The 16534-nt window shown below is 35.5% G+C and overlaps 1 protein-coding gene and 1 pseudogene across 1 annotated transcript in view; both read right to left on the bottom strand.

The window, feature by feature from the left end:
• LOC136811676 (helicase-like transcription factor) overlaps nucleotides 1-16112 on the bottom strand; it is a 32809-nt gene extending 16697 nt beyond the window's left edge. The window contains exons 1-14 of the mRNA XM_067068304.1: nucleotides 15782-16112; nucleotides 15486-15626; nucleotides 14868-14982; nucleotides 14596-14670; nucleotides 14317-14469; nucleotides 13834-13980; nucleotides 12962-13167; nucleotides 11932-12041; nucleotides 11499-11642; nucleotides 10880-10974; nucleotides 10408-10551; nucleotides 6470-6623; nucleotides 5617-5770; nucleotides 4820-4999 (exon numbers count right to left, since the gene is read on the bottom strand). Coding sequence (XP_066924405.1) covers nucleotides 4820-4999; nucleotides 5617-5770; nucleotides 6470-6623; nucleotides 10408-10551; nucleotides 10880-10974; nucleotides 11499-11642; nucleotides 11932-12041; nucleotides 12962-13167; nucleotides 13834-13980; nucleotides 14317-14469; nucleotides 14596-14670; nucleotides 14868-14982; nucleotides 15486-15626; nucleotides 15782-16080 — 2117 coding nt within the window. The 5' untranslated portion in view covers nucleotides 16081-16112. The remainder of the gene's footprint in view (nucleotides 1-4819; nucleotides 5000-5616; nucleotides 5771-6469; nucleotides 6624-10407; nucleotides 10552-10879; nucleotides 10975-11498; nucleotides 11643-11931; nucleotides 12042-12961; nucleotides 13168-13833; nucleotides 13981-14316; nucleotides 14470-14595; nucleotides 14671-14867; nucleotides 14983-15485; nucleotides 15627-15781) is intronic.
• Nucleotides 7497-9032, bottom strand: LOC136811674 (uncharacterized; annotated as a pseudogene).
• Nucleotides 16113-16534: the final 422 nt, after the last annotated feature.

Consider the following 16534-nt stretch of genomic DNA (forward strand, 5'->3'; position numbering starts at 1 on the left):
TAGTAGGTGGTAAAATAAATATTTACGATAGAATAAAGAAAGACAAGTGATACTTTTATGGACCTACCTGGTTATGCATTTAACACATATATAATTGATATCTACGTGAGCATGAACGTTAAACAATCATTTAGAACATAAATAGTGACGATTTATTAAAATTAGTCGTTTGTTTCTTATAAAAAAAACGTTTAGAAACCAAAATTTCATGCTCTTGAAATATTCTTTTATATTCAAGACTTCGTGAGCATAAAAAGACATCTATCTCATCAAAAAATTGAGTAATTTGGCTAAGAACATTGATGTATGCTTATTAATAGTGATTCTTATAGATAAACATGCGTTTTTTAAGCCAAATAAATTTTTTTGCAAAAATCTGCTTGAGCCATCTTTTACCTTTGATGGTACCCTACTTTCATGCAAAAAATCAGAAAAAATTAATGATCCAATTTTTCACAAAGTCCAAAAAACCCGTTTTTTAGCCGTTTTTTGGCCCAAATTTGCCCAAAAAATTTGTTTTCGAAAATCGGGCTCCGTCACATTTTGGCCACCACCGTTTTGCACCTTTGTACCAAAAATCAAATGATTCCTATGATTCAATCTTGAGAAAAGCTGGTAACGAACGGACGGACGGACAGAGGTGAATTTATAGGACCTCCACCCCACCGGGGTAGGTCCAAAAATCCTAGATTGGAAATAATAGTTGTACTCGTTCATTTGTGAGCATTTGCTCGATAGCTCTCATTCGTTCTGTCATGCCCTTGCGCTACTTCGAGAATCCCGACACTTTTATCGCAACAGTGGAACTGCACACTGAGATCTGCTGACCTCAAATCCCGTCTCACCGATCCACTGGGCCCCTGCGACGCAAGATGATAAATTTAACACCATGTTTATCCGAACACTTTTGATTAAATAATCGCTTGTGGTTTTTCGAATAGACCAAAACGTGGAGCAATCCATAGTAAATTTACTAGTAAGAGAACCCGGGGGGGGGGGTACTAGGGTTGGTTAATGAGGGGTATGTGCGGACGGGACCTCCGAAAACCGACCCTTAGAGAGACCAAATTTTAGTGAAAAAGTGACCCTTAGAGAGACTCTTTCGAAAAATTTTCTCTGATTTTCAAAAATTTCCTACCCTTAGTGAGACTTTTTTGTAATTGGTCAGCCTAAGCTGAGCATTCAAATAGGTAAAATTTTCTTCCATCATCATAAGACGGCAAAAAAAAAATCCGATTTTTCCGATCTCACTTTGATTTCTAAACTTTCTTTCGATCGGGTTAACTTTTTGGGTACTTTTAGCGTACTTTTTTTTACAGATCATAATGTGCTCACTTTGATTTCTCAACTTTCTTCCGATCGGGTTAACTTTTTGCGTACTTTTAGCGTACGTTGTTTTAACAGATCATAATGTGGTGTTTCAAGATGGCGGCTCAAGCGATAGTCAGATGTGATAAAAGTCAGTGTTGTACCAAAGTATTTCCAGTATAAATCTGTTGCAACCTTCAATTTCTGTCATTTATTTTTTAACTCGGCAAATCAAACACATGATTTTCATCAAGGGGACTCTTTTTCTATATCTTTTGAAGCTTTAAAGCCGTTTGCTCAAGTTTTTGTTTATGTTGAATTTTCTGATACTTTTTATTGCTGCTTTTTATTAGTTTTTGCAATAAAAACATATTTTTCTTGTTTGCCTCTAGGTGGGATTGATGGTGTTATAATGTTATTTTGGAATTTGATAAAATCAAAAGTACAGCTACTGTCTAAATTTGATAAAGACTGGATCAACAATTGTGCTTTTTTGGACTAAAAGGAATCGCAATCGCAAAAATTGTTTGGTTCCCGTCATTTCTACTTTAAAAAGTGGGGGTCGTTCGGTCATTCGGTTGAAAATATTTTTCTTTTAAGAAGCAGCTACATCTTGTTGAAAGGGAATCCGCCGTGTGGACTGATCCGAATTAAGAAATTGAGAAACCGTGGATAAACTGGTTTTCGGTTTACTCTCCATTAGCATGTGGCTCGCTACTTCGATTTGAAAACTTGTAAACACAGAGCATGCAGAGGTCGACAGTGGAAATCCAGCAAAGCAGCGGAAAAGCTTTCCGACTCTCCAACTCTACCTGCTGACCGTAAATCAGGGTCGGTCAGATGACGGGAACCAAATGATGACATCACATCTCCTATTATTGGACTTGCAAAATTATGACAAATGGTCTTTGGAATTTGATCAATTATATTAATATTAATATATACAGTTCTTGTTGAAATTGATCAAACTATTTTTCATGCAGTTCCGGACGCAGATTGTGTTTTTCTAACCTTTCCTAACTTTGGCGCACGTTTTGACCGAATAATGGAATGGAATGAATGGCGATAACAGTTTATACATATCTCTTATCAGACTTGCAGAAAGCGGACTGCAGAAAGTTATGAAAAATGCTTTCTAGAATTTAATGAATTATATCGCCAAGTTACACAACAACAGATCCATCTGGTCTTCATTTAACATTGTTTTAAAGTTTAAAAAACACTGCCAGTGCTTGGCACAGAAGAGAGGACTCCCAGTTGAAATTAATTGCTACTTCGCTGCCTTGTTGAATTTATTTATTATGGTCGTGTGTTTATTCCGCTAAGGCGGAAAGGCGATCGCCCAAATTCATAGACCAATCAAAAGGGAGTTTAAAGCAAAACGGGGGAAAAATGAGCTTCCCCGCATAGTTATGAATTTTAAGTTTTGCTTTCGATTATCATTTGCGACTAAACTACAAAATTTATTTACGCAGACTGGATGCAAATTATGTTTTTCTGACCTTGCCAAATTTTGGCTTTGACTGAATAGCAGTCAGTCAGTTTTACGTACCTCATTGCCCTTGCAGACAACTGATAAATGGTTTCTGTAATTTGACCAAGTCTACCAAAATACAGTTCCTGTTGAAATGTTATAAATATGAACTACGTTTTGTAAAGTTTTTGATGAAAATTGTGTTTTTTGTTTTTCTGGAGTTTGCGCTTTGTGACTTAAAGTTTGTAGCTTGTTAGTTTAAAGTGAAATTGGAGTTTTATCAAGTAAAACAAAAAGTACAGTTTCTGACGTTTTGGCAATTTTCTTATTTATTTCTAGTATAACACTTTGGTCAGATATGGATATTGTCTACATAGAACAGAAAAAATGTATCATAACTGACTGGAATGAAATTAACAAAAAGTTTAATTACACTATGTTTCTGTTTTATTTTATAGTAATGAACTATAGCTTAATTGTTTGATGTCATAAAAACAGTGCTACAATGCTAAAGAGAAGTATACTTTGAGTTTCTCGTGGGGGGGGGGGAGGTGTGAAGGAGCTCTCAGGCTTGTTATCAAATGTTTCACATTTTGTACATTACACGCTTTTTTTTTATAAGAATAGTGTACTTTGGTTGAGGGTAAGCATTATTCTTATTTTTTCTATTGTTCTAAACAATAGGCCTATTGTTTTAAACCCGAAATCTCACCCTGATATTCTTATAGAAGTTATTCTTATAAAAGAATAAGCGTGTATTCAACATTTTTAGTCTACTCTGTTTCAGTACATCTCTTACATCTGTTAACCCACTTATTAAAGCTATCTAGCTAAGCTCTATTGGCTGACCTTCCAGCCTCGGCTGGTTTATTTTTTCTTTCAAAATCAAAATATTTTTCTAAAAATCGTTATTTTTCCCACCCTTAGAGAGACTACTTTGAAATTTCCTGATTTTTGTAACCCTTAGAGAGACTTTGAAAGGTGAAAAACCCGACCCTTACCATCCGCACATACCCAGCACCTATTTTTGCCTAAGTACCCCCCCCCCCCCACCCCCCCCCCCGGGTAAGAGAATATAGAGAATTACTATCAGAATTTCTATCCTTTAATGGGAAAATCTACTTAGAAAAAGTAAACAACTATTTTTAGGAGCATTTAAAATAGGTATGCATGACTTTAAATATCTAGAAAAAGCTGAAAAACTTTCCCCAGATTCTGCGTATTCGTTCAAAAATGTCAGAGGAATGTCGGGAAAAATAATTTTTTTTTGAACCGAAAAAAATAGAGTGGCGTCGACTTCCTCTCAACAGTGGGAGTTTGGATTTTTTTTCTGGAAAAACCAGTAGTTAACCTTCGAATTCCGCGCTGGACGCTGCTTAACCTTAAGCTATCAACACACACGTACACTCACGAATAAACCCCCGCCCTGTGCTGTGCCGTGCTGCTTTTTAAACCCCGCACGCGCGCGCATTATTTCATATGGATAAGCACTATTCACTATCGTAACTCAGAAAACCAGACGCTCGATGGTCTAAAAAAACATTTCTTTACCCTCAAAATATACCGTATTTCTGCAAAATAAAGACAATAATCAAACTGCAAAAATGCGAAATTCATATAATTAAGAAAGTACGAAAGCAAATTTTCATTTCAACTGTCAATTTTAATTTGCAACTCGCGATTTTAATTTGCAACTCGCGATTTCAATTTTCAACTCGCGATTTTAATTTACAACTCGCGATTTTAATTTTCAACTCGCACTTTTGATTTTTCACTCGCGATTTTAATTTTCATCTCGCACTTTTGATTTTTCAACTCGCGATTTTAATCTGCAACTCGTGATTTTAATCTGCAACTCGCGATTTTGATGTCTTAACGTGAAATTTTCAACTCGCAACTCGCACTTTTATTTGGTTAAAATAGCAACTCGTAACTCGCAACTCGCAAAAACCAACTCGCAACTCATATTTGATAGCAACTCGCAACTCGCAGGACCAACTCGCAACTCGCATATTATCAATTCACAAGACATCAAACCTTTCCAGAATAGCTTTCCCTTCGTTTTTGAATGTTTCATAAAGTTTTCTTTCTTCTTCGCTCATTTCGATGTATTGGACATAAATATTTTTGGGTGGGAGGTCGATCACACTCTTGTTGTTGACCTTGTGTTGTTTCGTGCGACGAATGGAAATGTTCAACAGGATGGCTTGTAAAATCCTACACAAGAGAAGTAGTAGAAATTTAATACGTTCGTATTTATTTTCAAAGCTTGAATGGGTTTTTCCAGAAAAAGTCCGTGCCCCCCTGTTGAGGATATCGGATATCCAGGGGGGTTAACGATTTTTGTTCAAAGGTAGATATTCAAGGGGTTAAATATCTACAAGGAAGCGGATATCCAGGGGGTTAAGCGTCTTTTCAAGTAAAAAATACCTTATCCAGGTGTAAGGATCTTTATAAGAGTGGATATTTACTAATAAAGTAGAATATCCAGGGGGTTCGATACTTCGAAAAATCAATATCCTCAACAGTGGGGGTAAAATACGTTATTCTAAAGCTTTTTCCAAAGGAAACTTGCATTGAACAATAACTCTTCTCCTGTCAAGTACTCAACAATGCCTGAACATCTCGCCCCTTTCAGATGAATTAAGAGGGCGTTCGATGATCCGTTTTCAAAAATGAGGGTGTTTATTGAATGGTGAAACATAAAGGAACTAAAAGACTTAATGTAAGACGCCCTGAACATCTCCGGCCCTTTCAGTTGCATTGAAAAGCCGTTCAATGATTCGTTTCCACAAATCAGGGCGTTTATTGAAGGGCGAGACAAAAAAACTTACTCTAAGACACCTTGAACATCTCCGCCTCTTTCGGCAGCATTAAGAGGGCGTTCGATGATTCGTTTCCACCAATCAGGGCGTTTATGGAAGGGCGAGACACGGAGAAAGCAGAGGACGGCGTACAAATCTTTGAAACTGTTTTGAACAGGAGTACCTGAAAAAAGAAGGTTAATGAAATTTTCTTTTCCTTCTTTTCCTTTTGGAAACTGATTTTCACGGGAATTAATTTCGCTTTATTCGCGGTTTCAAAAATTTAATTAAGGACATTTCAGGCTCAAAATTTTAAACCCTAAAACTTCTTCAAACCTCGATCGACCCAAGGATTCTCAAAGAAGCGCAAGTACATGTCACAACGAACCTATGCTCACAAAGTAATCGAGTACATTTAATTATTTTACCAAACCCTATGGGGTCTGCGCAAGAAAGCACTTTCCAATAATAGGGAAATTAAACATCTCTAAGTAGTCATAAGCTTCATTTCCATAACTAGGGAGCTGTTGCACCTTCCCTAGCTAGGGGTTGGTTAGGGAAAAATCCAGATTTCAAGATCTGGAAATATACATTTCCATAGCCTAGAGAATCAAAAAAAATTTTCCTGCGTAGATAGGTTGATGGGTGTCACGTAGGAAGCGCTTACATTAAAGACCTGTGACAAACTTTCTTAATAAAAACTATTTTATTAAAAAACAGGCTTAAAACATTTTACCGCAAACTAAGCTTAGCCTGGAAAGGTTAAATTTTGAGGTCATTATAGTATAAACTGGGTAATAAAAACAGGATAATAACAATATGAGGGTCAAAGCCGGGTAAAATAAGAACAGCAGAATGTAGGTTGGAAGTGACGTAAACATACCTGTGACAAACCAACGGCGTTCGGAATTGAGAGCAATGCAGGCTTTTGATTGGTTGGAAGTGATATTTCGTATACAATGACCCTCATCGAGGACAACTCGTAACCAATTCACTTGATGGAGTGCGGACATCTTCTTGTAGTCTGTCTTCGACATCTAGAAAATAAAACAAAGTTCAATTCACCGCATCTCCATTCTGAATAATCTTACTTTATTTTGAATCCTCCAATCAGATAATATATGCTAATATATTCTTTGACAAAAAAAATATATTCTTGTTTTAAAAGTCTGCGCATTTAGAGCCGATTTGAAGGGTATTATTAATCCATAGAACCCGAGCTGAGCGGGCACGTCTATGTGTCAAAAAATAGGTAAGTTTTTATGGCTAAAAAACAACTTCATTACAAAAAAAGAAAAAAAGCGTACAATTTAGGGTTAATATTTGGGCAATCCTTATAATTAAAAACATCCATTTTAAAATAAAATCTAACTCAAGGAAACCTTTATTTGTATTTTCAGCCAAATTTAATTTGTTTTAGCCTGCCTTTGAGCCTGAGCGTCGTAAAATAAGTGGGTTCGAATCCAAAATTTTGGAATGTTTAACAGGAATAAGGAACCAAACAAAAACTAGGAATGATGCTGGCGCCATATACTTCCAAAACCATTTAATCGCGCCATCCAATTTATCAAAAGTGGCCTCCAAGTTAGAAAAGGTCAAAACATTCAGTTTCAATCCGAAAGACCGAAATCTGCGCTGCATTTCGGATGACAGATTGAATCTGGCAATCTCTTTGTTTTCGCGGTTTTCATTTCTCAAATTTTTGCGGTAAATGTTTCTTTCAAACTAGCGTTTGTATGAAAAGTATGCGGATTACGCTACTTATGTAGGGAATAAGTAGCTTCAAATCCTATAGGTGATACCTTAAGTTAGCTGTCTTTTGCAAGCGGTTTCTACTAAGCAAATAAATAATTCTTATAATTGAAATAGACGGCAGAGGAGGAGGAGAAAATGATGAACAACGATTGATTTTAACAACAAACTATGGGTTTCAGTTTTCTTTCGCTAAGAACTTGATTATATTCTTGTACACTCAAGGAGTTAACAAGCTTTGCTAAGTCTTCATATTGGGTATCATAAAGTTTCATATCAGCCACATTCACCATCTCCCTATGTTCCCTCAGAAATCCTGGATGCTCAGCATCATCACCATATTTTAAGAGAAGCTTCAACCGCCCAATTCTGACTTCCGCAAGAATCTCATGAAGTTTCACCAGTTGTTCGATACCACCGATGTGCTGGGGGTAAAAACTCCTCGGATGACACATAATGGCATACACCAAGTCCAACATATTGGTGTAGTATGAGTCTAGAATTTCTAGCCCTTCGAATATATTGACATTGGGTACAAAAAAGTTTCTTAGATCTTTTAGTTTCAAACTTTGATAAAACATTTCATAAATTTCGGCCAGACACTTTTCAAAGTCCTTATCGGTTGCGATTGTCTCCCAGAATGAAGGTTCCTTTTCTGCGTAATAATATAACATAACCGTCTTGATGCAGTAAGAGGGCAAGGTCTTAAATTCAATATTTTCGCACCATTTCGTATCTTTAATATGGACATAAAAGATCGATTTTGCTGCCAGATAAACCAGTCTGGAATTGTGTGGCATTGTTGCAAAAAGATATCTTTCAGCAGCCGAGAAAGAGACACGGAAAGTATTCTGATAACCTTCCACGTCTTTCCCTACCAAATGGCAATCCACTTTTGTTACTTCATTTACAAGTTCTTTGGACAGCCCTTTATAACTAGGCTTTTTATACCAATCGTCACAGCATTCAGGAAGGAAACAGAGCTTGATACAAGGAACAGTATCACAGGACCATTCCCCACATATTTCGTACGCAGTCTCTACGATTCTGTTGGAATAACCCATCGAAATGAACTGTCGTATATAATTATAAGTCAATGCTGAAGATGGTCAGGCTTTCTGCATATCCCGATCTCGACCCTCGCCGCGTTTTACGATCATATTGCTGGTATCTACAATATTTTCCTCGATTAACCAGGGCTGCATAAAGAAAGCATCTATTCTGTTCTTTAAAATTAGCTGCATGGCTTGGCATCTTTATATACTTTCCGGCATCCGTATATATTTTGTATACAACATCAGCAACGTATCTTCTATTTTCTTTCATATCTCTACGACAATGAAAAAATCCCGAGTGTCCCTCAATTGGGATGAGAAAATCCCTTTCGTATTCCTTTTGAAGTACCCCTCGCTCGATCATTGAATCAAATTCAATTTCTATCCGGTTACTTCGTAATGTTCGACAAATACTGCCAACTTCTACAGCACTACCGCTCATAAAAATACTCTCTCTTGATACAGTATCCCAGAACTTTTCTGCTTCCGATGATGGACTTATATTTAAGTGAGCATATTTCTGTTGAACATATAGAAACTCTTTGATATAGTTTTGCAACGCCTGGTCAAGAGTCATATACCTTCCAAATAAATCCATCTATTGAAACTTGAGTGTAATATAGCATCAAAAAATGTTTGTAAATGTGTTAATCGAAATAATTTTTTATATATATTATAAAGTGTAAAAGTTATATTATCATCACGAGTTTCATAATCGGTGTAATTTTAAAATATAATATTACGCTATTGTGCAATGTTTTTACTTCTGTAAAATGAGGAATTGCGTATGAGATTGACGATGAGACTTTTTTCTGTCGGTGTTTCGGTGTTCAAAGGAACAAGTGTCGGTGGTACTTTGAGCCTCCGGTTGTTCTTATTCTTTTTTATGATCTTTTCAGTCGAAATTGACGAATTTTAGTCCTTTTACCCAATTTCTATTACCTTGACCCTAACATTGCTCGATATTTCAGCAATTTCAGGCTCACAATTGTTCTTAAACAATTGTTCGACATTTTTGAGCGCCCTAGTTCTTATAAAATTGCTCTCTAAAATCAAAGAGAAAAAATGTAAGGTTGAAGTCAAATTTTGTCTAAACCGTAATGGATTTGACAGAATTCCGAACTTGAAATAACATAATTTTTCTCTTTGATTAATTTACTTGAAATACTTTTCAGAAACTGACGGATAAAGACAAAAATGTCAATCAAATGAAGCTTTGCAAATGACTGAGTTTTATGATACAAATTTGTAGAATCCTTTTTGATAATAAGTAATAATTATATTATAGAATAAAATAACAAACTGCAATGAAAACCATGCAATTCGTGTAGCTCTTGCTCTTTATATACCTTATCGATCTATCTCACACCCGGCTTTTTTGACCTATTAAAAGAGCTTTGAACAGCAGCGGTCGTCTTTAGTTGATTTTAGGGGATCAAAGGTATGGGAAGGAGATAAAAATCTTTTTTATATCTATCAATTCACGTTTATCGTAATTTTTTAACATTTTAATTAGATCAACCCATCGTAGATGATAGAGCAAAAGCGAAGAGAAAGAACAGTCGGAGAAAAGGCTTCTTCAACGACATCCCGGATTAGACTTCGAGATCGGAAAAGACCAATAAAAGTTAGGCAGTTCTTTTTGTTTTTTTACTTTGTCTAGAACTCTTAGCAGTAGGTTGGAAAGAATTTTTCTACCATACCCCCTTACAGAATCATAAGAAAAATGCAAATGATATTTCGTAAGGATTCCTATACTTCAATAAAAATCTCTTTTTGAACCAAATATAATATAATCTCGCTGCCATCGAGACAAAAAAGGTCAAGTCTCAAAATTAGTCTCTGAGAAAAAAATACATCTTTTTTTGGTTTGTTAACATAAAATTTTGAGATTGGAACTTTTCTTGTAGTGAAGAAGGATCTTACAGGAGAAAAGGATCAATCTAAAAAAATCTTAGTTTTCTCAGACACTTATTTTGTGATTGGTCCTTTTGCCTCGATGATTTTATCATACCTTTGCGAAGTCTGTACTCAGTGTCTGGTAGGTGGTAAGAATGACATCTTTCTTAGCCAACTCGTCCGGATTTTGACATCTGTCCGAACCATAGTACACATACACGTCCAATGCACCATACTCAAGGTGGGTTTCTAGTTGATGCTGTGAACAGAGGGAAAAGTATCATTTAGTTATCATTGATTAGAACATTACGCCACTTTTATAGCAGCTGATTGAGTTGCAAGTGATATATTGGGTCGGAAAATCAGTATTTTATACGATTTCCGGAAAAACTATTGTTTAGTTATAGATTTTCACAACATTACCCTACTTAGAGTTTGATAATTTTACTAAGAAAAAATGTTGCATTTGATTTTCGTTATCAAAACAACATGTCATTCGACACCCATTGCAAAAAATTTACAGTTTGAAAAAAAACACGAAGAGTTCAAGTAAGCAAATTAAAACAAAGATAAAGTTTGTTTCTTACCTGCCAATTATGAATTACTGACAATGGGCAAACAATGAGTGTGGCACGTGGTCCAGGGTGAATGTTCTTTGTAATCTTGTAAGCTGTCACCGTTTCTTAAAAAAGACAAAGAAGAAATGGTACTGCAACGATCGTCCTTGTTTTTAGATGTATCGTAATATTTTGAATAGAACTGCAAAGAACTTTCGGTTAAAATATCCCAAAAATCCATTTAAACAATAGCTCCCAAATTGTCTACCTCCATGATCGATTTTATTTTAATTGATTATCCTCAAAAGACATTGAAGTATCCTAGTTCGAACGTAGAAAACCCGAAAATGCCCTTTTTCAGCCCTAACTAAATAAAAGCTGCCACAACTTGAAACATCCAGCAAAGTCTTTAAAACTATGAAGGTGGTCTTTTGTGATTATTTTTATTCTTTATCATTATCAATGGGGGGATGAGCTGAACGGGGTTTGAGCTAGACACGCTATTGACGCTATTGTATCTTCCAAAAAAGAATGCAAATTAGCTTAAAACTTTCAGGAAGTGATTTTTCCCTCCTCCACTCTTTTTGAAAACAACTACAGATCCTACAAAAAGGAGCAGAAAGAATATGAACAAAAATGATGAAATTACCAGTGGTTGATTCCTTATGAAAGGTGGACACTGTTTCATTTTTCATAACATCTTTCTCTTTCAAAACAATACTCTCGCTGTTAGGAAAAGGTTGAGTTGTTTGTGGAACAGATTCTTGTGTTTCTTCCACAGCTTTAGATTTACCTAAAAATAAAAACAAATAATTCAAAAAATTTATAGTCAAAATTTGGAGGAGTTAGAAAAATCAACTAAAACTAAAAGAATAGAAGCTAATCCCTATAGCTCCATAAATTCTCATTTGGGATTCTTTATTAGTAAGTCAAGTGCATTACATACCCACCTAATCTATAAGAACTCATCAGTATCGACTTCGTTGGCATCGGTATCAGTCAAGAAAAAAAAGAAATCTTAAAAATACAGTGAAACATTTAATGACTTATCAAATGATGAATAATTGAGATTAAGTTCTTACTTTTTCTTCCCCTTTTCTTTTGTTTGGGTTTGACAGGAGAATCCAATTCTTCACCTCCAACCCAATCGTCATCATCATCGAAATTGTATCGTGGTTTCTTGCTGGCAGTTCTGAGGAGAGGTAAACATGACAAGAAAAATTGCAAAAGCTAAACAAATAAGGAAAAATTCTAAGGGAAGGGGAACTTAATATGACAAGTGTTTGCACCAAAACAAGAAATTGGACCTTTTTTAGTGCAGAAAGTGTATCTTTTCAAAATCTTTCAACACTTTGTGTGATGAAAAACTTAATAAAAGTTAAATATAATACAAACAGATTTGGAGAGCAGGCTTTAAACTTATGCTCAAAATTCAACGAAATTTCTAGAGAGTTATTATTCATCTTGGTGAATTTTCTGACTACCAACGAAAACTGCAACGCTGTTCTTTAATGCTATGTGAAGTAGCAACCCTGTCAAACTGATTGTGCGCACAGTAACACTAATTTGTCATGAGGTGTGTTTCTGAATACCGTAAATCCTCAAATAAGCGCCCGGGCGCTTATTCGAGCGGGGCGCTTATTTTTTTATTTCAGAAATTCGTATGTCAACAAATTCGGAATCTGCTTAAACTTAACTGTTTCAAAGGGTTGATTTTTCAAAAAAGGATGAATAAAAGAAAAATTGGAAAAATCCAATTGATAAATTTCTATCATTTTATTCTTAATCGCTTTCTTTCTTTTTAAGACACAAGTATCTACTCAATATCTTATTCAATCAATAACAATATTCGAATAAGCGCCCCTTCCTGGAGGGGGCGCTTATTCGAGGGGGGGGAGCTTATTCGAGGGGGCGCTTATTCAAGAGGGGCGCTTATTCGAGGATTTACGGTACTTGTGATTGAGGGAATTTTTTAAGGCTTTCTCACAGGTACACACACAGGAGGATTGTGGAAAAGGAATTTATCTAATGAAACAGGACTCGGGAAAATGATCCAAAGAATTGATTGCAGCCTTGGATCAGAAGAATCTGAAGTTATTCCTACTATTCTACCTTTTACTTCTTTTACTGGCAATAGTTGCTCCTTGAGAACTTTCTTGCTGACTTGTAGCCACAGTAGCAGGAGGCGGTTTGTAATCTACATCTTCTTTGTGATCAAACGAAGGGAGGGGTGGTTCTTCATTCTCTACGTCCCCATCTTCTTCTTCAATAATAACACACGATTCTTTTGATTTACGTTTACGTGAGACAGCTGGCTTCTAAATGAAATTAATTAATCAAGGAGTTTAACTGATCATAACACCTAATAATTTTAAACGTGCAGTTTCGAAGAAAGTTTGCATAATAATTTTCAATGAATCTGGAATCTGTGTGGCATACATGCAGTTTCGAAGAAAGTTTGCATAATAATGTTCAATGAATCTGGAATCTGTGTGGCATACATACTTGCAGCTAGCAATATTAACCGAATATCATTGCTTTCACCAGGAAAAGGTCACTGCAATCAGTATCATAATTCAAAGAAAATAAGTTAAGAGCCGCAGTAGTGAACAGTCTGCAGGCTGTATTATTTGATGCGTGAGATAGCAGGCGTACATCTTCACATACACCTAAAATATCTGAGGAGGGGATCAATCAATCATCATTTTACATTTGATAATCCTTCGGGTGAAACTGACAGTAACGTATTTTTTACTTGTTGACAAAGAAATGTTTAATTCTCAATCACACCCCATAAAGTTAGTTTCACAACTGGAATTTTCAAATGATGCAACCTAAGTCTGTGAATTTATTTTTTGTTTAATACAATTATACTTAAACCTAAGATAATTTTTAACAGTCAAAATAAAATTGACTGTAAAATCAGTGCCAAGCCTCCAAACACAAATTTCTTGAATCTTGTTTGACTTAAAGAAATAGTTTACCTTTTTCATGATATCTTGTTGGACACTGGAGGTTTTATCAATATTGACCAAAGGTTGTTCATTACGATAGTTTGTGACGATCAAAGAAATGATTGAGAGTGTTTTGCCAAGACCCATGTCATCTGCCAATATTCCACCTTTCACTATCTAGAAATCATAAAAAATAACCAAAGTTGAATTCAACAAAAATTCTATAAGATTCTTCGAGTATTTCTGAATTTTGAATCTGGTATAAATGGAACCTGTCAATAAGTAAGTGAATCTGAACATCGAAAAAAAGTTTAGTTTCATACATACAAAAACAAAATTATTTTACCTATTCCGAACCAGTTTCCTAGAGAACAATTGAAAGTCCAAAACAAGTTTGGAAAAAAGCAAACAATAATAGCTGCATTTTTTTATAGTCAAGAAATCTAATTCCAGTCTCGATTTCACCCAATTTAAAAAGCATTTATTATTCAAGGTGTAATGAAAAAAATTTACCTCAGGCTTTTCCTTAGTTGTGTGATTCACGATGGATAAATTGTAATTCGTCCCTTGTCTTTTCCAGAAAGGTGGTAAATTCTCATTGTTTTCTCGAGAGACCATCCAGGCTAAAGCTTGTTTTTGATGGTTATACAATGGTATTTTGATGCTCTAAAAAATGAATGTCAATATGAAAGCATCTCATTGAAAGCTCAGAAATAAACAAGTAATTTTATTAGCACTTCAAAGAACATTGGAACATTATAATAATCTGTGTGTTACAAATCTTAGCTTTACCTGACTGGGTTCTTTGATTTTTTGTTTTCCTTTATCAAAAGTTGATTCAAATAGTGTGTCAATCTCTCTTTCGAGCTTAAAAAAAAAATGCTACATTGAAGTGAAGTCATAAGAACCAACCAAATGTTTTCAAGAATTAATCTTGTTTCTTCGTAGTGACCAGGGAAATTCTATTAAATGACAGCCATTGTTTACGCACATGTAGCTGGAGATACAAAATACACCATCAGTTCAGCACACAAAGTGTTTTGAAGATAATTATTAAGTCAAACCTGTTGGCCTGTCATTTGTACGCGCTCTTTTGTTGAATTTGTTTTAGCAACATAAGAAGGTCTGGCAGGAGCTCCTTTGCTTGTTGACTGACTTGCAGAGGAACCATCAGCATGTCTAATATTTAACAGGAAAAAACTTCAAACAATTTCTAATTAATTGTAGTCAGGTGGAAGGACTTGTGATTAATAGCTTTTAATTTATAGCACAAATTAGACCAGATTTTGTAAGCCAGATAAAGATTTGTAGAAGAGGAAAGTTGCTAATATTAACATACTTATAACTTTTTTTCATAGCAACAATATTAATACACCCCCTTCTCTCTCACAGACCCACCAGGATTTTAACAGCTAGTGGGGATAAAAATATTGAATCAAAACTTGATGGGAATTTGAATGCTTTTTATTGCTGGGGATTTGAATTCCTTTATTTTCTAGCCAGGAAATTCAGTGGGGATGAAAAAATAGCACAATATTTTCAGCGGGACAAAAACTAGATTATAATTTTCCACTGGGGACGGTATTGTGGCCAATTTTTCCAGTGGAAAGGGTTTCCAGTGGGCCTGTGAGAAGGGGATGTTGAAATTGAAATAAGGTGCATGACACATCATGCATAAATACCTTTTGTTATCAGAATTCATACCCAGCGAGTATCCTCTTCGTCTTAGAAGATCTTTACAATATTGTTGATTGGCAGGTGAACCACATAATGAAATATCACATGGCATTGTAAACTTATTTTTTGTACCAAAAGGGACAACCCTAAAGAAAAAATTCAGTAATATCTGTACCCTTGAGTAACTTTGTTGAGTAACGAAATTAAATTAAAAATGCCAACACATCACAACAAAGTTTTTTTGTGCACTTAGAAACTTAGAAAGGTTCCTTTTAGACTGACATTCAAACGAAGTACTTACCCTTCAATTTTTGCTTTTCTTCCATCAACAAGTGAGGCCAAAACAGAAGCTTGCTCTCTTTTGATATGTCCAACTTGTTGTCCCAGAACATTATCGACTCGTATAGCATTGCGATCATAGGGATTGTTTGGCTCTCTATGTAAAGAGACCATCTCGTGATTATTTACTTTACCAGCGTAATAGCGTAGCCCAACAACATCTCCACGGAATGATCCAAAATAAATTTCTTCCTCTTCATCATCGTCCCCAATCACAAATGTTGCATTGGCTTGTGTACTTTGCAACCAGTCTGTTGCCATGTTGACAGTTTAATTTTTTTTTAGTTGAGTCTATTGGCATGTAAAAACATATCAATACTTCAGATGGTAAGCAAATTGACGGAAAACATGCTTACGGAAAAAAGGGAAGTTTGCAATCGATCAAGATATTCAACAAAGCTTAAAAGAAAAACGTCGCCTTCAATAGGTACAACTTCGGAACAGAGAAATAGAGCTATTTACGCTACTGCGAGAAACAAGGTTACAGGAAAGATCAGACGAGAAAGAAGAAGACTAGAAGAACGAATTTGTGGTCAAGCAAAAAGAAGCCCTAAGAAGTTTTGGAAGGATATCCGGAACTCAATGAAGACCAAATCGGGAATTTCCCCTCTTCTTCTTGATCCAAATGATAAATCATCACTTCGTTTTACTGATGAGGATATAGCTGACATCCTACAGGATCAGTTTTGCAGTGTTTTTACGAATGAACCTGCTG

The sequence above is a fragment of the Clytia hemisphaerica genome, unplaced genomic scaffold (assembly GCF_902728285.1).
Source record: "Clytia hemisphaerica strain Z4C2 unplaced genomic scaffold, Clytia hemisphaerica genome assembly, whole genome shotgun sequence".
NCBI lineage: Eukaryota > Metazoa > Cnidaria > Hydrozoa > Leptothecata > Clytiidae > Clytia > Clytia hemisphaerica.